This window comes from Myotis yumanensis, unplaced genomic scaffold, assembly GCF_028538775.1.
Source record: "Myotis yumanensis isolate MYYU_CA2020_CCGP unplaced genomic scaffold, mMyoYum1.0.hap1 SCAF_2, whole genome shotgun sequence".
Lineage (NCBI taxonomy): Eukaryota > Metazoa > Chordata > Mammalia > Chiroptera > Vespertilionidae > Myotis > Myotis yumanensis.
The window spans coordinates 188705816-188730031 of record NW_027223753.1 but is presented as its reverse complement, the minus strand read 5'-3'; the positions used below and the strand labels follow the sequence as shown (position 1 = coordinate 188730031).

At 37.7% G+C, this 24216-nt stretch overlaps 1 protein-coding gene across 2 annotated transcripts in view; it reads left to right on the top strand.

Moving 5' to 3' along the window:
- The window catches only part of SERPINI1 (serpin family I member 1), an 88168-nt gene extending 67522 nt beyond the window's left edge, over nucleotides 1-20646 (top strand). For both annotated transcript variants that reach the window (XM_070406864.1, XM_070406863.1), the window contains exons 5-9: nucleotides 434-638; nucleotides 7711-7808; nucleotides 18277-18363; nucleotides 19971-20060; nucleotides 20318-20646. In XM_070406864.1, coding sequence (XP_070262965.1) covers nucleotides 434-638; nucleotides 7711-7808; nucleotides 18277-18363; nucleotides 19971-20060; nucleotides 20318-20394 — 557 coding nt within the window. In that variant the 3' untranslated portion in view covers nucleotides 20395-20646. The remainder of the gene's footprint in view (nucleotides 1-433; nucleotides 639-7710; nucleotides 7809-18276; nucleotides 18364-19970; nucleotides 20061-20317) is intronic.
- Nucleotides 20647-24216: the final 3570 nt, after the last annotated feature.

The following is a 24216-nucleotide window of genomic DNA, read 5'->3' as shown; positions in this document are numbered from 1 at the left end:
GCTACCTTTGCCTCAAAACGTTTAGTTGTAGTATTAATAGAGTACCAGGTATTACATGGTCAATTTTTCCCTATTTAATAATCAGGCAGATATTGGTAAATGTGGTATAGGATTCAGGACTTTCTTTTTCTAACCAGAAACATTTCATTGTTTCTAATAATATCCTTTAAATCTATAGTCATTTGAAGTCCCATTTTCAAATATAAACTAAGTCTAGAGAACATGTTATGACAAATGTGAGCTAATTCTGGGGATTCTAAAATAAATAAATTCTGCAGGACGTAGGATTCACTTGAATTTCAAGGTCTGTTTTTAAGTAAACCTTTTTCTCAGATGCCTAAATTTCTTATATTTTTAAAAAAGTTGTAACAAATTTAAAGCTTTTATTTCAGCTTTGGCATGGGCCTTTTCATCACATTTCTTTTCTTTTTAGGGGAATTTAGTGATGGCTCCAATGAAGCTGGTGGTATCTACCAAGTCCTAGAAATTCCATATGAGGGCGATGAGATCAGTATGATGCTGGTGTTGTCCAGACAGGAAGTTCCACTGGCCACTCTGGAGCCATTGCTCAAAGCTCAGCTGATTGAAGAATGGGCAAACTCTGTGAAGAAGCAGAAAGTGGAAGTGTACCTGCCCAGGTGAGAGGCTCCTGTGTGACTCCCTCTGAGAGCATGGAGGGAGGGATAGCAACGAAGATTTTGACCCAGGGAAACTCTTGCCATTACTTTTGAATTTTAAGTCTTGTGTTACTCTCCTCCTCCTGTTACTGGTCCTAGTCTGTCCTCTCTCATCCTCCTGCTACTCCTCCTCCTCTGTTCTTCCTCCTCCTCCCCCCTCCTCCTCTCCCCCTTCTTCCTCTAATTATTCTCCTTCTTCTCCTTTTTTTCAAAGTATTCTTTAATTCTCATGTTGTCCTGCCCAGAGACACAGGCTCACTTATTGATTTAGTCAATACTATTTACCAACACCTAGTTTCAGATATGAGTCAATATTCTTGGCTTCATTGTAAAAGATTTTTCCAATAGATTGTCTCTGAATATAATTTACAGTGACAGTCTTCTGTATTTCATTAATATTTAAAGTTTATTATAGCTGGAAAAATGATCTCTGACATTGTTGGCAAAAGAACAAGCAAGTCCCAGTGCTAGGTGCCAAGATACAACCATAAGTAAGCAGGAAGAAGCTTAAAATTCTCCCTGTGGCCAAAAGAATAAGGTCCATACAGGGCCTTGCTGTTCTTACACCATTCTCTTCCTCAACCCTACCTCTGGCCACCAGCATAGCAAACATCTGGTAGCATGTACTACCTGTGTGCCACAGGCCTCAAGCTCTTTTCATGCCTCTGGGTCTCTATGTATATCTTTTGTATTGATTTAAAATGCTCTCTTTACATTGCTTTGCCAGATTTACATACTTAAGCTTTAGGGTACAGCTCTGGCACCATTTTTAGGAAGCCTTCCATGAACCCCCTGATGATCAGTTGACCCTCACTTTGTCCTCACTTATGCATCTCCCTATATTGACATTTATGTTACACCCCACAATGAGATTACCCTTTTGTAAGTCTTACTTTACTTCTGTAAGTTCTTCTACAGTCAGATCTCCCCCATGATTGAAATGTGTTTGTAAAACAAACCCAACTGAAGATATTTATTCTGTCCTTGAATACCTTAAAACCTAGCGGGGGCATGAGACCAGTGAACACAAACAAATTTATAAGCAAATATAGTGTGTAAATTCGGGATTAGAAAACAAGACGTACAAATAAACAACAGGTAAACATATACGTATATGTGTATGTGGAAGTACAGTTCTAACATTCATTCCATATTTAAAAAATTATACAAATATAATTAATTAATATGAATATTAAAGATGATATTAGTATTAAAATTGAATTACTAAACATTCATATTCTAATTTTAGGAATTATTTAAAAGTTATATCTTATACTATTTGTCATACTTTAAACAATAAAAAATATAAAAATAGTTACATCTTATATAAATGCTTATTTTTCAAAAAACTTAGCTGATGTTTGTTTATATATATGGAGATTATTTGGAACTGTAGACAGTTTTGGCTAGAAAGATATATACACATTATGTTAGTGTTATATATCCGTAATATGTAACCATACATAATAAATAGCCATACATTTCTTAGTCCACATATAAAAATTAAGGTATTCATACTCCAAATATTTATTTTTGTTTTTGGCTAAAATATTAAGTTTGCATAACTTTCCATGATAACACTTTTACCAGTATGTAGCAAGTTTCCACTATGTCTATGCTCAGGGAGATAGAGGTAGCCAGTGACTATCTAACAAAGCTAAGGCCATGTAATATACATATATACATATGTATATTACCTGTGTGTATATATATGTATGTATATTTATATAATTGATGTATACATACTGGATATATAAACAATATATCGTAAGTCTAAAATAATTTACTTTTAAACATTATTAACTAAATTTAAATATCTAAATCAGATCTAAAATCTCATCCAGAGACCTTTATTATTAATCTTATATTTTTCCTTGAATTTTATAATGAATTTCTTTTTTATTTCAATTGCTTTTATTGGCTTTTAGAGACAGAGGAAGGGGAGGCATGGAAACATCCATGAGATAGAAACATCATCAATCAGCTGTCTCCTGCACACCCCCTACTGGGGATGGAGCCCTCAACCCAGGCATGTGCTCTAACTGGGAGTCACACCCATGACCTTTTGGTTCATGGGTCGATGCTCAACCACTGAGTCATACCAGCTGGGCATGAATTCCCTTTGATAATATGAGAAAATCAGTACAGTGTTAATGCTCTCCTTATTGAATTTTATGCATTAAGTGCAGCGTATCTAAATGCTTAATTCTGTGAGGATGCAAAGTTACTTAGGAGTACTGTAGCAGAATTGCAAATGAATGCTTAAGTATCACTTGTTCTAATTCAACCATATTCAGTAGAAAATGTGGCCTCCAGGTCCTAGCCACTGAGAAACTGAACGTGGGTGCAGAAGAAAATTAATTTTTCATATTCTAAGATACACTCTTCAATTATGAAATAGTTTAGCTTGCTTCCCCATATTAATGCTTGTTACTAAACTAGGCACAGCTGATTACCATGTATCCATTTCTGTAGGAATTCTGTGAACTCTCCCTCTGCATGGCTAATGCATACAGAGGGAGGCTAATTGAGAGAAAAGATAAATTTAGTTTCCCTTTTCAAGGGATTGGCTATTTCCAAATACTAATGTGTCAGTAATAATCAATGGGAAACTATCCACCCCCCTCCATTGTACAGCATTAGGATCCACAAAATGTTCGATAAAGGTAATGACTTCTGTGACCCAATTTTAGCAAAGGTAACATTGTCCTGATAGCTGTGTTCTAGATTCACTCAAGAGTCTGTCTAAATGTTTTGTGTAATTTTATTCATATGGAAATTATTACCTAAAAATGCAACTTTGCATTTCTGTAATTTGACCAATTCTTGTTCTGCTTGACAGGTACTTTACTTTCTGTTATACTACATTTTATAGTGAAAGCTGTAGAATGCCTTTCTTAAGAGGTATAGGGTATTTCAGGGCATGGGGGAGGAGAGATGGGACAATGACTTTTGTATTTGTGTTATCCCCCCCCCCCAACAATAAATCCTACAGGAATCAGATAATAAATTAAAAGTGTATTTTTATCCAAAATATAAGAAGTCTGCCTAGAAGAGGGTAAGATTGCTATACCTGTGTGATATCGCCAAATCCAGTGGAATTCCATAAGGTTTGTGCACAGGAATACATCTCTAAGATTTAAATAATATTGTCAGATATTCTTCCAATTTACCCACAATAGCAAAAATAGTTTGGTATATATATATATATATATATATATATATATATATATAGAGAGAGAGAGAGAGAGAGAGAGAGAGAGAGACAGAGAGAGAGAGACAGAGAGAGAGAGACAGAGAGAGAGAGAGAGAGAGAAACTCTAAAAAGCACATTAGAATAATGCCTGACACAGAGTAAGCATTATATAAGTACTATCTATTGTTGTTTAATTTTCAGTGTACATTTTTATATGCTTTCACTGATTTTAGAGAGAGGAAGGGAGAGGAGAAGAGAGAGAGGAACATCAATAATGAGAGAGAATCATTGGTAGGCTCTTCCTACACACCCTCAGATTAGGTATCCAGCCTGCAACCCAGGCATGTGCCCTGACCGGGAATCGACCTGAGACCTCCTGGTTCATAGGTCCATGAGCCATGCTAGCTGGGCTCAATGTACATTTTAAATACTAGTATTTATCTTATGTTAACCTATGGGTAGTTTTATATATGCTTTTCTCTAGGTACTCGTTCTAAAAACTGGTTCTAATGAACATTCCTCTCTTCATTACATGCTCTGGCTCTTCAGTATTTACTGATGCAGCTTAGGTATAAGAACAATTTTCTAAAATCAAAATCCAGTAATACTTGGAAGGCAGAGGTCCCTGTCTGTAATGTGTTTCCACTCTGACTTTTGTAGTCTCAGATTTGTCATTTGTGACCAGAGAGAAATCAAAGGATATAAAGTGGTTCTTTGTTATGTAGCCGGGAACCATGCTGTTATTTTGAAAGGATTGCCTACTAATAAAGCACTTCAGTTTCATGTTTATAAAAGAAAACCAATGCATAAGCCATCTGATTTTGTTCTTTAACCCAAATGCTTTTTATTAGGTTTTTCTACAAAGGGTTTGCTTAGTTTCTTAATTACTTATAAATTTTATAAATTTTATTGAAGGTAATGTATCTTTGTTTTTGTAACATTTGCTCGACATATCTACTCAGTCTCTGCTGCTTCTGCCCTCCACATACTTCTTCAGCTTATTCAGATGAAAAGGTGCAGATATGCCATTACATTGTATGCCTTTATTAAAGCAGGCATGCCTTTGGTATTTTTTTAAATCAGTGTTTGGCCTTTTATTTTTAAATGCAGTGGGTGAAATATAAAATCTGCCTGTAGTTGTTGTGGTTTTTTTTTTTTAATAAACCATTGTTGTAATTATAGTGATTAGTCTTGAGGGAGCTTTGCAGTCAGGAACACCTTAGTTCATACCCTCATTTGATGACCTGTTAGCTGTGTGACCAGGGCAAGTTGCTTAGCTTTGGGGGGCTCTTTTGTGGACTAGAGATAATACCTATATCATAGGGTTGTGTGAGATTGTCATAGGGATGATTAAAGGAAATACTGTACATAAAAGGCTTCACATAGTGCCTGTGACATAGTAAGCATTCAGTATAAAAATGAATATTTATATAAGTATTAGTCTATATTAAGGGGAAAGATATTATAAATGGATAATAGGTATTCTTCAATAGTTGATGAGGAAAAGAAGAGGATGAATGAATAAATGGAAATTGTTTACATCCTGTCTTCAACTTAGAACAACATTCTCATGATTTGAGTTCACTTCCACCTATGTGTTTTGTCCTATGCAGATACTACAAATAGTAAAATGAAAAAAGACACTAGATTTGACTAATTTGCAGTGAAAGTAGCAGGGATTAATACGGCTACTTAATCAAGTTACATCATCACCGCTAAAATGCAAATATACACATCTTAACATTATAATAATGTGAATATTATACCTAACTTCAATATGATAAGAATTGTTAACAGTATTGCTATTTATCACATGCCTGCTACATGCCTACACCATTATAAGACTTTGAGAAACCTTATTCAATCCCATCAACAATACTATGAAGTGGGTATTATTATTATTATTGCCATTTTCTATATGCCAAAACTGAGTCATATGGAAACCAAGGAACTTGCCCAAGTCAGTCCGGCTAAATTGCCGTCCTCACCGAAACAGCCAGCCTCAGAAGTGTGAAAAAAAGAAGTTGATTTTAAGAGGCAAAAAGAATCCCCTCCTGACATCTACCTTTCCTTTCTAATTTAGGAGAATCAGGACAAATATCATGCTGCCTGGACCCCTATCCCAGTCTTGCCATTTATTTAGCTGCATGGCCTTGTCAGGTTATTTCATCTTTCTGCCTTCAGTTCCTTCTTCTTTTAACTGGGGATAATAATATAACATCTACTTCTAAGGGCTGCAGTGATATTTATATGACTGTTTTTTCTACTCTTGTAACATATAGTAAGCTCCATATAGTAAGTGATCAAAAAATAAATTAATGATAATGATAATAATAAAGCACACACACAAAAACCTTAATCAAGTCATCAAGATATTCCGTATTTTCCTATTCAGCCCCTTTTGTACTTTTGCAATCGATATCACCTTTTCGTAAAAAACAAAACAAAAGTGTTAAGTCCAAGTTGAAGTGTGGGGTATAGATAAAATTTAGTATGTTTGCTCTACATTTCCTTGTCTTTTGCTCTAATTTTTTTCGTAGACCTGCTAAAACTAATCACTCCTCTTGGTGTCTATCTCATTATGGCAATCATTCCCTTGTCACTTTTCTTAAAACCAGACATCAGAAATGAAGCTACGTTAAAAAAAAAAAAAGAAAAAAAAGTGATGCTACATTAATGTGATGTTTAGTGACTGTCACAGACTTAGCTCTGTTAACTACACAGTCATTGCCTAAGATTTATGTTTTATTCATATTGATCAGGAGGCACATTTAATTCTAACCAGTTGTTTTCACTTTTTATAGAAATATTAAAACCCTTTGCTTTTAACAAATGCATTTGTTTGTTAATGCAGCCATGTTTGGTCCATATCTTTTACTAGTAAGATGGGTGATACCACTCATTGGTTTGGGAGAGATTCTGTTTAGTAACAATCTGGCTTTCTGTGGGAACCATTTTTTAAATTAATGTTCTGTTTATGACCACTGTTCTTATTTTTGAGTTTTTAAATAATGTTGTATTTATTTTTACAAAAATGAGGTACATTTATGTATAATAATTCATATAGTATATTAATTATCATGTATATTAATTCATTGGAACAATAAAGATCTATGATTCTTGATTTAAAAATCTCTGTATAATTATAAAAGTGCATAGGTTTTAAGATATAATATTTAACTCACTTTCATTGATTAACAATTTTTGTGGGATACTACCATGAGAACAGGCTTATGTCCTAGAGGTTAATATAACCGAGAACATACATATTTTTAAACGTGATAGTTTTTATGTTTCCTTTCTGTAAGTTACATGGAGTTGAAATGCTGGATGTATTCATTTTATAGAAACAATTGGCTCTTATTTAACCCTTTTCATTGGGTAGAAAGTTGACCAGGATACTAAGAAGAGAATGAAGCATCTTGAGGAAATGTATGATTAATCATTAACAACTTAAAAAAAAACACACAAATATATTTATAGGTCAAAGGACTTGAAAACTGTTCATGTACAAATTTTACATAGTACTATGGTAATTATTCTTGATATCAAAACTCATTTATTCCACCATATATTATGGCTTTGTGTCCATGTTATGTATTTTCCTACTTAATTTACTACTCTTCTATTATATTATTCCATTTGACACCCTCTCTTTTTATAAGCACAATCAAATACTACTTGCAGTCAAAAGTCAGTTTTAGTATAATTTTACCTCATAAAACAGGCTTTAAATATCTAAATATCTAACATTTTATTCTTGTCTCAGATAACAAGATACTGTAACGAAATACTTTAAAAATGTGGTAACTAATTTTTCCCCCTTGTGTTCTCCAGGTTCACAGTGGAACAGGAGATTGATTTAAAAGATGTTTTGAAGGCTCTTGGAATAACTGAAGTTTTCACCAAAAATGCAAATTTGACAGCCTTGACTGGTAGGAAACAAACACCAATATTTTTAAAAAAAATGTTATTTTGCCCTGGCCCTTATGGCTCTGTTGGTTGGAGCATCATCCCATACACTGGAAGGTGGTAGATTCAATTCCGGTCTGGGCACATACCCAGTTTGTGAGTTCAATCCCCAGTCTGGGTGTGTATGGGAGCCAACCGATCAATGTTTCTCTCTCATATCTCTCTCTCTCTCTCTCTCTCTCTCTCTCTCTCTCTCTCTCTCTCTCTCATGTTATTTCATAAAAGCTTTTTAAAGTGATATTGAATTATCTATTTATTATAGATTTCTGAGGTTAAATATAGTTATTTACCAGATAAATATAATAACTATGTTTAACTTCTACAAGCAAAATTATAAATACAGTCAAAACATTAAGTTTATATTATCCTGGTCCATGTTTTATCTTTGAAAATAGACTATAGTCTCCAGAAGACCTGTCTTATCTTTGAACTTCCCATATCATCAGATACAATGCCTTGTAGAGTACATAATAAATAAATGTATTGATCAAATATCTCAATATGTCCGGTAATAATAAATCATAGAGGAAAGAAAGAAGGAAGAGAGGATAAATGAGTTTCTGCTATGAGAACTAAATACTTTCAAAACAGTACTCGGTGAGATGAGGTAAATATTATTCTAAGTCTTCAATAAAAAACATAGATTTTGAAGAAGTAGCTTTAAAACATACCCAGCATATTGGATATTGAGTAATTTATTTTAAATATTTCAAGAAAATAAAATTCACTTGAATAATTTATTAAGTTGCCCTAATTTGTTCATTGTAAAATATCATACTATATTACTAACATTAAAGTACTTAGAACCTACAAAATCTTTTTGGAAATACCTTTAAGTAAGTAGCCAACCCCAAGATATTTATCTACACTAATAAAAGATAAAGATGCTAATTGACCGTACCTTTGCTATGCCCTAAGCCACACCCACCAGCCAGTCAGAGTGACTATATGCAAATGAACCCAACTAAGATGGTGGCCGGCAGCCATGGAGCTGGAGCAAGCAGGAGGCTGGGTTGCCCCGGTGATGGAGAAAGCCAAGATTCTGCCAGCCCTGAGCCGGCTGTAGCCTCCACTAAAGGCAACAAAGTTTCAATTATAGAAGATAAACAAATCCCAGATACCTACTTCCAGCCAGCCTCCACTGGGAGCTTGGGTGGCTGGGGGTTATGTCCAGCCTGCAAACAGACATCAGCCCCTCACCCAGGCTGGCCACACGCTCATGGGGTGAGGGTCCCCACTGGGGGGCTTAGCCAGCCTGCAAACGGCCCTCAGCCCCTCACCCAGACTGGCCAGGCACCTCAGCGGGGACCCCCCACCCTGAAGGGGCTGTGGCCAGCCTGAAAACGGCCCTCAGCCCCTCACCCAGGCTGACCAGGCACCCCAGGGGGGACCTCCACCCTGAAGGGGCTGTGGCCAGCCTGCAAACAGTCATCAGTCCGCTGGCCAGACACTCCTATATAATAAAAGGGTAATATGCAAATTGACCCTAACAGCAGAACGACTGGGAATGACTGGTCACTATGACACACACTGACCACCAGGGGGCAGATGCTCAATGCAGGAGCTGCCCCCTGGTGGTCAGTGCGCTCCCACAGGGGGAGCTCTGCTCATCCACAATCCAGGCTGACGGCTGCCAGTACAGCGGTGGTGGTGGGAGCCTCTCCAGCCTCCTCAGCAGCGCTAAGGATGTCCGACTGCAGCTTAGGCCTGTTCCCCGCTAGCAAGTGGACATCCCCCGAGGGACCCCGGGCTGCCAGAGGGATGTCTGACTGCCAGCTTAGGCCTGACCCCCCCAGGGAGCGGGCCTAAGCCAGCAGGTGGTCATCCCCCAAGGGGTCCCAGACTGCGAGAGGGCACAGGCTGGGCTGAGGGACCCCCCCCCCCCCCGAGTGCACAAATTTTTTGTGCACTGGGCCTCTAGTCATAGAATAAAGCTAACTGTGAGTTTGAGACTCAATTTATACAATGATTATTTTCTATCATTTCTATAAAATACAGAAAATAAAAACAATCTGTTTTTTCTTTGAGATAAAGTCAAATATATAGCAAGATAAAAGAAATTCAACATGTAAGTCCTCTTTATATGCAATTTTTTAAATCAAATTCTCCATCTAGAGAGAACTGAGGTGATAGGAGATTTTCTTAACAGTTCATGAGTTGCAGGAGAGAATTTAGTTTTCTTTTCCTGAAGTAGCAACCTTTAGACAATCAAGCTGGCCAAATAATAGCTTCTAAACCTGGAGTGTGAGAACCCATGGACTGAATTCAGGGAAGTAGAGGTCTTCATCCTTGAAATTACATTTAGTGTGCATTCCCATTGATGAGAGAGAGAGAGAGAGAGAGAGAGAGAGAGAGAGAGAAGAGAGAGAGAGAGAGAACACTAGGGAGGAGATAGCACATTCATTGCTTTCAATAAATTCTCAAGGAGTCTACAATCAAAACAGCCTTGCCCTCCCAGATTTAGGACTGAGCAGACTGTTTTCTAAGCAGCACTGAACTTCCAGGAGTGAGATGATATTGATGTGTCCGATACCACATCTTCTACCCCTTATTTAGAGAGCTTACATTGCAAAACACTACTAAGCTTCTCTAAATGTCTGCTATGTGCACACAAAGGAAGTGAATTTCCCTTGAGTAAAGGTTTTCATGACTCGCATCCAGTGACGGAGGCTCGGAACTCTTCATTGAGATTGTCAAGAAGGTGGTACTGGTGGAGATGCTAAAAGTAAAGGGTGCCTTTCAACTTGAGTCAGAAATACTTTCATGGCTCAAGCGTAGTATAATATAAAGGTCTATGCTCACTTTCTTTTTTCTTTTTTTTAAAATATATTTTATTGATTTTTTACAGAGAGGAAGGGAGAGGGATAGAGAGTTAGAAATGTCGATGAGAGAGAAACATCGATTCAGCTGCCTCCTGCCTGCCCCCCACTGGGGATGTGCCTGCAACCAAGCTACATGCCCTTGGCCAGAATTGAACCTGGGACCCTTCAGTCTGTAGGCCGACGCTCTATCCACTAAGCCAAACCAGTTAGGGCATATGCTCACTTTCTTAAGAACTGAGAGAATCTGTCTACCATACAGGCCAAATTCCAACTGGATAATTGCATTCTGCTTTCTGAACATGGCTCTATTTTCAGTTTGATTAGAGATTCACTCTCACTGTCCCACCCAAACATCTAGGCCGTTATTTCACACATATGGAATACTAGTATCTGCTGCTTTTCAGTCCCAAGGGGGTAGCACTGCAATGGCAAGTCAATTATTGTGGTCAGTGTAGCCTAAAATTTTTGGCATATCTGGAAGGTTTATAAGGTAATGTTTAATTGCCTTTGCTGTGTACAGAGACACTAGAGCATAGATATACATTATGAATGCAGCCGTTGGGGGATTGGAAAAAGCAGTAGGATCTTTCAGAGTTCATATTGTATCGGATGTATTTGAAGTCACTGGTTGTTTGATTAAACCTCCATCAGAATTGACTCTTTCTCAGCACCCTGCTCACTGCTGCATTTCCCATTCCTGGCACGGGGCCGACACAGCCTTGGCCCAGTAGATGTTCACTAAAGGAGCAAACAAGGGAGGGAAGGAGAGAAGAGATTTTCTTGGGGCTACCTTACACATTTCATTTCTTGGGACATATACTCCTAAAACTTCAGTAAGAAATCCAGAATTGGGCAGCCCCAAACACTACCCCGTTCATGTCCTCAGGATAATTTGATGAAAGCTCTAAAGCCTGTATCTCAAGCTTTCAGTGGGAACTCTTTAATTCTCAAATTCCTAGTTTTGCCAGAGTCTTAGTAGCTTCAGCAGGCCAACCACCCCAACAAATATCTCTCTCTCTTTCTCTCTCTCTCTCCTCTCTCTCTCTCTCACATATATATTAACATATAAATCATTCAATCATTCAAAACCTATCTACTGACACAACCATAAGGCTCTAAATTCAGTACCGTTTGATCCCTGCATCATTTATTTGGGCACCATATGCTCTACCTTACATGGTTGGTATTCTTGTCACCGGTTGAGTTTTTTACCTCCTAATAATGATTAAAATGTCTATGACACATAGTAACCCCCACAAGTACCCAGGAAACTTATTAGCATATTACTTTATACTTTAACTAGAGGCCTGGTGCACAACATTCGTGCACTGGGAGTAAGGGGCTCAGCCCGGCCTGTGCCCTCTCTCGCAGTCCAGGATCCCCTTGGGGATGTCCACCTGCCGGCTTAGGCCTGCTCCATGGGAAGCAGGCCTAAGTTGACAGGCGGACATCCCCCGAGGGGTCCTTAGTGCTGCGTGGAGATAAGAGAGGTTCCTGCCACCGCCAAGGCAGTGCTAAGAAGCAGCGAGCCTGGCTTCTGGCTGAGCAGCACTCCCACTGTGGGAGCGCACTGACCACCAGGGGGCAGCTCCTGCATTGAGTGTCTGCCCCCTGGTGGTCAGTGTGTGTCATAGCAACCGTTCATTCCGCCATTCAGTTGATTTGCATATTAACCTTTTATTATATAGGATGAGAATTTCATGGCGTTTAAGATATACAACATTAATTATGTTCAACACTATGTCTATTTCTTTCATTTAACAACTCTGTGAAGTGGATAGTGTGAGCAAAGTACTATATCATAAAAATCAAGAAATGATCAAGATATCATACCTTCACTAAAGAAGCATACAGTCTTGTGGGGGAGAGACTATAAACTGTTGGATTTAATAAAACACAGGGTGATGGAAATGTTTTATTGGTGCAGTGGTCCCCAGCCAGGACAATTGGCCCTCCAGGGCATATTTGCCAACTGTTGGAGACCTTTTTGGTTGTCAAAACCGGGAAGTGTTATGCTATCTTGGGTGCAGAGGCCAGGGATGCTTTCTATAAACCTGTGATGTACACGGCACAGGACAGCCCCACAGCAAGATATTATCCAGCCCCAAATGTCAATTGTGATGAGTTGAGAAACCCTATGCTAGAGAGAGCATTGCAGAAGCAGAGAGGGGAAAACATTGAAGAGCAGAATGGTAGCATATTGGATCCAAAGAGGGAAGAAGAGAATATAGGGATGTATTTAAGCTTTTCAATGCATAGAACATTTCTGAACAATGTCTTAGAAAGTAATAGCAGTAGTTGCCTCTTGAATACAGGACAGAGGTTGTTAGATATTTTAAGTGTGGAGGTTCTGTTTCACATATTGTATACTGTATATTTGGAATTTTACCCCGTGTATGTATTATTTCTTCCATTAAGATTCTTACCTAAATACTAGGAAACACTTTAAAAATAACATGTTTAATAGGTTTTGTACATTCAGAAGCACCCAGAAAACAACTAGGTACTATTGTGACGCTGCTACGTTCTGAAATCATGTGATAAAATATTTATCTTCAAAAGTAGCAAATGTGATTTAGTTGTGGACCCAAACAACAGCAGCAGCTTCATGTTTTACTTCATGTTCTCCTGCTTCTCGAGAAAGAGTGACTTGAGAAGCCTTTGCTAAGACCTCTTGAATCCACTCCTTTATTTTCTATTTCATGGCATCTGCCTTCATTTCAGACTCCCTTTACTGCTGTCTTAGACTATTTCAATAGCCTCCTAAATGGTTTCCAATCTCTCTTCCATTTAATCTGTCTTATCTACTACTTATCTACTACTGCCAAGATTAATCGCCTTAAAACTCACTCTCAGCTCATTCCAGTTCCTGTTCACAGCCTCCCTTCAGCCTGCTGTGCACCGTCCACTGCTCAGCGGGGCATTCAGACCTCAGCTCCCTCCAGCCTTAGCTGTCTCATTCCTTATGCGTGGCTTGTGCTACAGCCAAACTGAACACTAGCTCTACCCCTCACATCCCCCCAGCTCCCCATTTGATGAAATCTCTCCCAACAGAAATACCTCTATAAGCATCCCCAACTTTATCAAGCCACCATGAGTACAACAACCGGAATTAATCGCTCCTTCAATTTTAAAATGTTCTGTCCTTGTATTTATGCCACATATCACATCTGATCTCATCATTATTTATGCATCGGATATCCCCTGACTAGAATTTAAAAATCCCAAAAATTGATCCTTGTAGGTGCTTGGGCTGGGCTTGCTGCTTAGGACTTACTGAGTGAAGGCATGAGTAAGATGAGATGCTCTGTGTTATTGAGTTTGTTTGTTTTTTATCTCAAGTTGATGTCCATTGTTTTTGACGCCAATTTCATTAACATAAAGCACAGTAAAGACTCATACAATAAACATGGAATCTAGAGAGTTGCCAAGAATCATTTTCTTCTCAGGCTCAATTTCAAATGCTCATCTGGTTGCAGTGAGGATCCTGTTATAGAGTAGGGCTATTTTGTAATGGAAATGAGTGACTGTCAGTGTTTGGGTTAATAGATAATCCTCTTGGAAGGTGTAAGGAAGCAAAAAGTGAGTACTAAATCTTTCAGCATAAAGTACAAGTGTTAATAAAGGAGCCAATAAAATACAGGAGTTAAGAAGACACAGAAAAAGCCATATTCAGGTCAGACTCCAGTGCTTAGATTTATGCTGGCCTGACTCTTCCCTCCTGTTTGGCTTGTTCTCTTTCTCCTTGGGCTGTATTTCTCCTCTGGTGCCATCATTCCATGACCGCTCCTATTTTCTTGCCCAGATTCTTGCAGCAGTTATCACACTTGATCTTCCTACCCCTGCCTTTTTTGCTCATCTGATTCACCTTTCACAGCTGCTGCTGCTGCAGGTATCTTCTAAAACCAAAGCAGACATATTTCATCACTTCTGGACAAAGCCTATCTATCTCTCTAGCATCATGGTACAAACTCTTAAGATCAGGTGTATCCCTGCCACTCCCCACCTCCTCATAAGCCAGGCTCCAACTGGGCCTTTAGGTCACCCCCACTATGTATCTCACTTTGCAAGTATAGTCCTCTGCTTGGAATGCTCTTGTCCCCTCCTCTGACATTCACTCATCTGCTGTTCTTCAAGAACCAGCCCAAATGTCAACGCCTGGCAGAAGCATCCACTGATATCTCGATCCCTTTCTAAATGATTGATGTTCCCTCATCTGGACTCTCAGAATGCAAAGTTTTTCTTAGATTGTTTGTCACATGCCTGTCTCTGTCTCTGGCCTCAGAGCTCCTCAGGAGCAAGGACTATGTCATAGACTCTTTCTATCTTCAGAACCCAGCACGGAGTAGGGCCCAGCATAGATGCAGGATGGGTGTGTGTTGTGAGGGGACGCTGCTCAGCTGGCTGGCTCCTGGGTGGGGGCTTCTCTCAAACCTCCAGCCCTGCTCACTCCCCACATCCCGCCACACAAGCCCTCTTTTGAGTCCTTGAACACCCCTGGCTCCTATGTGTCTCTGCACTGGGAACCCTACCTTCAGGTCTTCCCATGGCTGACTCCTTTGTAATCTTTAGGTCTCAGCTCAAATTGACCTTCTTGGACATGCCTTTCCTAATGCCCAATGTCAGGTAGCTCCGCTTCCCTGCCCTTGTCACTGGCCAACACGTCACCTAATCGTATTTCTTAATTACACTTCCCACACCCTGAAATTGTGGTCATTTATTGATTTGCTTTTTAATTGCCCTTGTCATTTAATGTCTGTTTTCAACCATTAGGAAGGAACTGTTTAGTTCACTGTGATATAACCAGTGCATCAACAATGGCTGACACATAGGAAGTGCTTAGTGCATGAATGAATGAATGAATGGACGAATGAATGAATAAATATTTGCTTGTCTATAATGAAATCCATCCAGTAAAACAAACACTATTCCTACCTTGAAGGAGCTCAAATTCTAGGAACCTTTCTAAAGTTCATGGGTGGGGCTAGAGCTAAAATTATCTTAGTAACTAAAATATTTAGCTTTTGGTCTTGTTATGGAATGCTCTTCATTCTGTTATTTTAAGCATGTCCTTGGTGACGCAGACATCTATTTAAACTGGCTGTGTTTAGGAACCGTGCCACAAAGGAAGTAGCGGCATCCACACACATGATGGCCATCCTGCCAGCATTATGTTAATCACAGACACTTAGAGCCTCTTAGGGCCCTGCACAATACCTCTTACAAATAGGGTACTTGGTAAATATTTGCTTGGTGACTGAATGAATGCCTAAGTATTTTGCCCTGCTGTCTTTAGAAGAGCTTGAATTATTGTCCAGTTCTTCTCTGGGGAACCTAGGGTTTGCTGGCCCAGTTCCCATCTTATCCGTGTGAAAAGCCTGGCTCCACACTGCCCGGAGGAAAATAGGACCAGCCATTTGGCAGCAATTCTGCTGTGGCCAGAAGGAGAAGACTGCTTGGGGCCAGTGTATGGATTTTTATTTTTTTGGGTAGGTCTGTTTGTTTTTGATTTATTTATTTTCTTATTTTAGAGAAGAGTTATCTTTTCTCAAACCAATAAGATGAGCTCATCAGTGTAAAATAGATCTCTTTACTTCCCCTCACATTCTGGCTCATCAAATATCTGAGTGCTTTACTTAGTGCCTGGGAATGTGAAAGAAACTGGAGATAGAAGATGAATAGAATAGACAAGGTCCAGGCCCTGGAGGAGTAACTGTATGGCTTAGCGGAAAAGTTGGCCTGATGGACACGATTACAGGACCATGAGCAAAATTGGAGGGCAAGCATAGGAAGCTGTTAACCCGCCTGTATCCCTGTGTGACCTAATCTCCTCCTAAAATTTGGTGACAGCAGACACATTCTTGCTTAAACCATTTTCAGCCCTCATTTTATTTTAATACAACTGCTTGAAGTTTGTCCCAAGAGAAACAAATTCATTTTCTCTTTTTTTCCTCTGTGTCTGTGATGTGATTTCTTATTTGTTACATTTTCTCCTACTTATTATTTCCAACGGGTACTGTTTCTCTGAAGGTTAAGTGTCCTGAGGTCCCGTGTACATCGGCAGACCTTTGATGTCCATCACGCAGAAGTTAATCACCCCTGGGAGTCACAACATTGGACTGGATCTTTCTTTTGCTGTCTTTGAAATGTATATGATGACACTGGTCTATTGGATGCCATTCCCCTTGCCCTTCTACTCCATTAGATTTTTTAAGTGTGTGTGTGTGTGTGTGTATGTGTTTGTGTGGTGTGTGTATGGTCTTTGTATTCTTTTCCTCTCTGCTGCTGCTTTCCATCAATTTTCCTAGAGCATCTACTTTGGATTAGGTGTCTTACCAGACAACAAAGGTTAAAGGAGCTTTTGGGGAAGCAAAGACACAAAGGCAATAAGTGTGGCACCTCAGGTTATGGTAGTTTAAATAAACTGGAGCACAGTGTATGAAGAAAAGAATACTAAAAGAACGAAGCAGTGGTAACCTCATGGAGGACCTCCTATTGCATACTGAGCAGGGATGGGATATACTGAAGGCGAAGTGGGAGGCAGCACAAGCAGGAGAGGGGTTCAGCGGGTATTGGCATAAATTGGTTGCATTTGATAAGGTCATACAAGGGGAAGCTCTGATGTGAAATCGAGAAAGTTAGAGTTGTTCATGACACATTGTGACATCCCTTGAAACTCATTTAAAAAAGTATTTCTATACCTTGCTGGGTTTAATTTTCTGATTAAAATACACACACACACACACACACACACACACACACACAGCCCGGCTCAGTGGATAGAGCATCGACCTGCGGACTCAAGGGTCCCAGGTTCAATTCTGGTCAAGGGCATGTACCTTGGTTGTGGGCACATCCCCAGTAAGGAGTGTGCAGGAGGCAGCTGATCGATGTTTCTCTCTCATCAATATTTCTAACTCTCTATCCCATTCCCTTCCTCTCTTTAAAAAATCAATAAAATATATATTTTTTAAAAAGTAAGTGTATATAGAAAGACAATTCAAAGTTAAAAGCAGTCCTCTTAATACTGAAAATGTGTTATTTCCTCTGACTTTAGGGTAATCCTCAGATATAGCAATGAACTGAGAATGGAAAGTAACTTCTTTATGTATTCACATTTCTACAACTTAGAAATCTTTTTTATTTTTCTTTGCCAAAGATATTTACATTACCATAGTAATTAGAGATTAGATTTTTTTAACCTCTTATTTTGGTTATATCTGGATTTCTACCTATTTTCATTTGTGTTTTTAACTTTTAAGTTAGAATGCAACATGTAAGATATTTTTATATTGAGCTATGAACTAATTTGAAGTTGCTATTAAAGCAGAGCCACTTTCCACTTCCTCTGGCTTACAGAAAATAAGCAATGGGAAAATTACTGCAGGGAAAAGAGAATATAAAATGAGGACTAATCAGAATACACATCTTCGATGCTTCTCTCAAATCGTAAATGTAATCTTATAATGTTTCTATGTTTGATATAATTATGTTTATATACTATCAGTATAGTATGTCTCTTATACTTTTCAAATTTTTTTAACTAAAGAGTTAAAGGCTTTCCTATCTCTGATACTGAAGAAATGCGTCCGTCCTCTCTTTTCTGCAGATAATAAGGAGCTTTTCCTTTCCAAGGCAATTCACAAGTCCTTCATCGAGGTGAATGAAGAGGGCTCGGAGGCTGCCGCCACCTCAGGTGCCCAGTTCTTCTCTACAATCTTCTCACCATTTTTAGCTTTGTATTTTTGAAGCAGTTATGGGTGGGTGGCAGGGGGCATTTTTAAAGCCAAGCCAAAAAAATGACTGCTCTGGCTCGGCTCTCACTTAGAAGTCTAGCTAATGCTGAAGCAGGTAGAATTTTCTAAGTAAGCTACGAAGCGTGTGCTCACTCCTGGGCCCCATGTGCGGTAGTTCCCATGTCCCGTTTTCTCTCTACTAAATAAGCGCTGGGCATTGTCAGCTCTGTAGGATAGATTTTCCTGCTGTGCTTCCAGTTTCACTATCTTAAAATTTTCCCTGCTGCCCATTTAAACATTTTTCTTCCTACCTAATTACTTGTGGAAGTTAGTTTATAATTCTGTCAGTGAGAAGTTTTGATTTTAGCTCAGCCAGTGTTGCTCAGTGGTTGAGCATCCACCTATGAACTAGGAAGTCATGGTTCACCTCGAGGTCAGGGTTCAACTCCCAGTCAGGGCACATGTCCTGGTTATCAGCTCAATCCCTAGTAGGGGGCATACAGGAGCAGGCGATGAATGTTTCTCTGTCATTGATGTTTCTTTCTCTCTTCCTCTCCTTTCTCTCTCTGAAATAGATAAAAATATGTATATATTTTTAAAAGCTTTTATCTTAAAAGCACATACATAAACAAGAGTATCTGATAGAATGTAATAAATAATTTTAACTAAATAATAATACCAATGAAATAATAATAATAATTTTAAATAAACAATCAAGGAATTTGACATAAACCATGCATACAAAGCAAAAATGGCAAAGATCCTTGATCATTTCGATTATTCTGACTTCCCTAGTTAAATGAGAATTGCCTTTTTTTTTTCTCCTTTTATTTGGTTGGATTTGTTTCCAAATGTAATATCATATTTGCATACATTATTTCTACCTTTGCATAAATTTGTCCATTTGAAGGATAGCACGAGTTGAAGCAACATTTTCAGAAGGAAATAGAAACACAGTAGTCTCAGGCATCAAGAAAGCTTAACGCTCACATAATTTAATAGTGACCTTTTCTGACAATTGAATCACCCAGCAGCAAGTATAAAATGGTCATTTATAATAAGGATCTCAGAGAAATTCAGTTTCCCAGCTGTAGGAAACACATTGAGCCTCTCACTGCTGGATTTTCCCTTTAATCACTGCCATTCTGGCCACTTACTGAAAGCCTGGGGATTTGCTATGTAAAAAGACCCATTTCAGACTAAAGAAATAATAATTTGAGAATATATTAAAAAAAAACATCTCTTAGTTTTTTAAGTTTTTTTCTTCTCTCTTCCTTTAACTGAAAGATCATTTTAGTAAAAACGTAAGTATTTATCTGAGACTGGGACTAAAAGTTTTGTAAGGAGCAGAATAAATTGTCCTATTATTTTTTGGTGGGGTATGTGGGGGGTGTGTGTGTTCAAAGTCAAGTAGAAATGTGAGCACCTTTATAATTTTTCTCTTTAAGTCTTTAAAGTCATGTTTCCCGTAAACTATTGCCTTTGCATTAAATATAGATGGTTTGGAGAAATTACTCATTAGTCCCTGCACATCACAGACATGTAATTACCTTCTCTCTGCACTTAGGAATGATTGCCATTAGTAGGATGGCTGTGCTGTATCCTCAAGTGATTGTGGACCATCCATTTTTCTTTCTTATCAGGAATAGGAAAACAGGTAAGTCTGTTATGAGAACAGAACTTTTTTAATAGGCTAAAGAGAATAAGTTCGTAAAATTGAGAACATTTCCCCACATTGTTTATTGGATAATTTCTAATGTCTAAGTGATAGTTGAAAAAATGAAAATAACATATTTTCACTTTTAGAATATTGCTTGTTGTAAGAAAGAAGACAAATAAATATCCTCTTTTTAAACATAAATATCTTTTTGTTGTTGTTTATCCCCTCTTTTGTTTACTGCCAACCCAATGTAGGAACAATCCTGTTCATGGGACGAGTCATGCATCCCGAAATAATGAACACAAATGGACATGATTTCGAGGAACTTTAAATCATTTCGCTTAAATAACAAGAAAAATAGTAACTAAGCACATTATGTTTGCAACTGGCATATGTTTAAGGTTTGTGTTCTACAGTATAGCTTAAGATAATATTTAGAATTAACTCCAGATAAAAATAATGTATGTAAATTATAAGCCAACTTGTCAAGGAATGTTATCAGTATTATTGAGGTAACAGTCTTGTCACGTCATTGTGTTTGTTGTGCCTATGTTTAAAATAAAAGTACATAGTGAACATATGAGCAGGTCTGCTTTTTTATTTCAGAAGTTGTATAAAAACACCTCTGGATGAAATTTGAAAACAGTGAGTTTTCCAAATTTAAGACAAGGACATCTTACATTGTTTATTATCAGGCAGCCTCAAGGCACCAAAGTAAATGAGCACTGGACACTTCCTAGTATATATAACAAGCAGTAACAAGTGAAATGGGGACGGGTGCTTCACAAAAATTCTGATCGTTTTTTCTCTGAAGACGGTATATAGTGTGATATAGAAGAATGCAAACTGAACATCTTCTGTGTGGCTACATGAAAAAGCTTGTTAGAAAAAAATAGGGCTATGCAAACCCAGCGCTATCAGCTATGGTTTATTGGCCATATCTTTAAAAACCCATGTGGCTTCAGCAGCCTGGCATCAATTATAAGCCTGTTGTATCACCATGTTTTGCTGCTGCAAGTGAAATCTGAACTACAACCAAGTTCTCAAAAGTCTCAAAGTAAATCATGCAAGCAAATTAATAATAAAAATATGCTCTAAGGTATGTATGTAACCAGAGAATTAACTAGAAAAAAGTGTGCTGGTACTGATTCCAGAAATCAACAGGGTTTGGGCTGAATACACCACCACCACCACCACCACCACCACCACCACCACCCCACCCCACCCCGCCCACTCAGGGGTGTTCTTGTTTGTTCTAAGAGGTTTTGGGGTTTTTTAATTTGAATGTCTGTAATTGGGGTATCACATTTTTGTTTTTCCATTGGTTACCTGATGGCTCCTGGTGCCTTTATTTGAGGCCTCTGGAGAGTTATAAGTACTTTGCAGAATATATTGATCTTATTTCTAGAACAAGAAGTAGTTGATTCCAGTGGGGGCAGGTCTGTAGTAAATTGCTTTGTTACCCATTGGCTGAAATAATGGTATTCCTTTTGGAGGTTGGGTTGAAAAAAAAGAAAAAATGATCTCATCATGTTCTGGGAATGGAACTACGCACACTTAATACCAAATTTTTTATTCTGTGATTCACAGTTTCAGAAAGAATTCAAAACATTAAAAAATTTGACCGAAACAGCTTGGATGTGATTTTCTTCTTACAGGTATTTTGCTATGATTTGGAGCTGTTAACTAGAATTGACATTATCATTAACTTTAAATCAGTTCAGGAGAGCCGTGGTTTGGGGAAATCAGGCTTGACTGCAGACTTATTGAATTTTAAACTCTGAGGGAAAACTTGAAAATCTGTATTTTTAACAAGTGCCATTGGTGATTTTGTTACACACTAAATCTTGACTACTGCTAAGTAAAGAACGCATGTGGAATACTTTATACCGCTTGTTTAGATAGAGTTAACTTACAGAAAATTAGGTCAATTAATGAAGTGCCGTAAATTAGTGCTTCTCAGACTTTCTGCGTATTAGAATTACCTGGGGATCATAAAGCAGATTCTCATGTAGTGGGTCTGGGGGATGGGGAGGACCAAGAACCTGCATTTCTAACAAGCTGTGGCATGATGCCATTGCTGTTGGTCCATGGACTCCAGATGGTAATATAAGGTTTACATGTTGGATATTTTTATGCATGGAAACAGGAAAAGGTATAATTTTCATACAACTTGGAACTAATGGGGGGATGGAGCAATAGTCTACATTAAAAATGCAGTGGACTTATACAGAGTGAGAAAAATGGTTTTACTCTAAAGCTTTTCCCCTGTTACTTAGTATGGAAAAGTGCAGACTTCCTCTGCATATTAGAATACTTGAAATATACTCTTTAAAAATATAGAGACATTTATAGGCAAAGCCCACAAAAGAATTTATGAATACCCAAGGACACAGTGCTTAACACTGAATCATTTCCAGCTTATATTCTCAGAAAACTTATAGTTTATTCATAAAGCTGAGGTTATTGTAGAACAGTGCTCTTGTTTTCATTTATAATGTACACAGATCAGGCTAACTGATGTTGATTCAGGATTGTTATTCTGAGTTTGTGATATTCCTCATTACTGGGTCTCTACTTGTTAAACATTACATATTTGCTATATCTGTGTGTCTATTAGTCAACTAAATGAATTACCTATAAGGAAGAGTCAACATCATTAGACAAGCATAAAGCCCAAAATACAATTTTTTTAGTTAATATAAGATTAAGCTCTGGCATTCAGAATGTTTACCTTAAAATATTTCAATACAATTCAGATGTCCCTTAAATAAAACCCTGATATTAGCATGTTAATGGAGTGGCTAAAAATAAAGTACTTGATAGTACCAAGTTTTCCCTGCCATTTGATGTTGTTTATATATTTTTTCTATTGAAAAAGTAACATCTTATGGTTCAGTTTCATTTATTTTAAAATGTATACATTACTACACACACACACACACACACACACACACACACACAGTGTGCACAGCTTATGAAAACTTCTTTCTCTTTGAACATGTTGTTTGGGAAGACATCAACAGCAATTATGCATCTTTTGTTTTTAAACTAAATCTTTTTTCCAGCTTTACTGAAATCTAACTGACAAATAAAATTATATTTATTTAAAGTGTACAATGTGATGATTTGATAGATCTACCTATTGTACAATGATTTTCACAATCAAATTAACACATAGTTACTTTTTAGTGTTGTGTTGTGAAAATGCTTGAAATTTACTCTCTTAGCAAATTTCAAGCATACAATATAGTATTCTTAACTATAGTCATCAAGCTATACATTATATACTCAGAACTTATTCATCTTGTAACTGAAAGTATGTACCTTTTGACCAATATCACTTGATTTTCCCCAGCCCTAGCCCCTGGCAATCACCATTCTACTCTGTTTCCATGAGCTCTACTTTTTTTTTTTTTTTTTTTTTTTTAGATTCCACATTATGAATGAGATTGTGTAGTATTTTTCTTTATCTGTCTGGCTTATTTCACTTAGCATAATGTCTTCCATATTCATCCATGTTGTCATAAATGGTAGATTTTTCTTCTTTCTTATGGCTGAATAACATTCATTTGCATTTGTGTTTCTATATAATTATACATTTATATATGCATATGTTACATTTTCTTTATCCATTCATACATTGATGAACACTTAGGTTATTTCCATATCTAAGCTATTATGAATTATCCTGAGATAAACATGGGAGTATAGATACCCCTTAGAAATACTGATTTTGCTTCTTACATGCTTTAGATACTAATCCCTTATTACATATACAGTTTGCCAATATTTTTTTTTCTACTCTGTAAGTTGCCTTTTCACCATGTTGATTGTTCTTTGCTGTGCAGAAGCTTTTTAGTTTGATGTAATCCCAACTGTTATTTTTTCTTTTGTTGTCTGTGTTTTTGGTATGGTATCCAAAAAAATTATTTCCATAATTAATGTCAATAAGCTTTTCCCCTATGTTTTCTCCTAAGGTGCAAACACAGAGAGTATGTTACTTAGCCCTGTGGCTTTGTTTAATGTCTGCCAACAAAGTTTTATTTATTTATTTATTTATTTGAGAGAGAGAGAGAGAGAGAAACATTGATATGTTGCTCCACATATTTATGCATTTGTTAGTTGATTCTTATATGTACCCTGAGCAGGG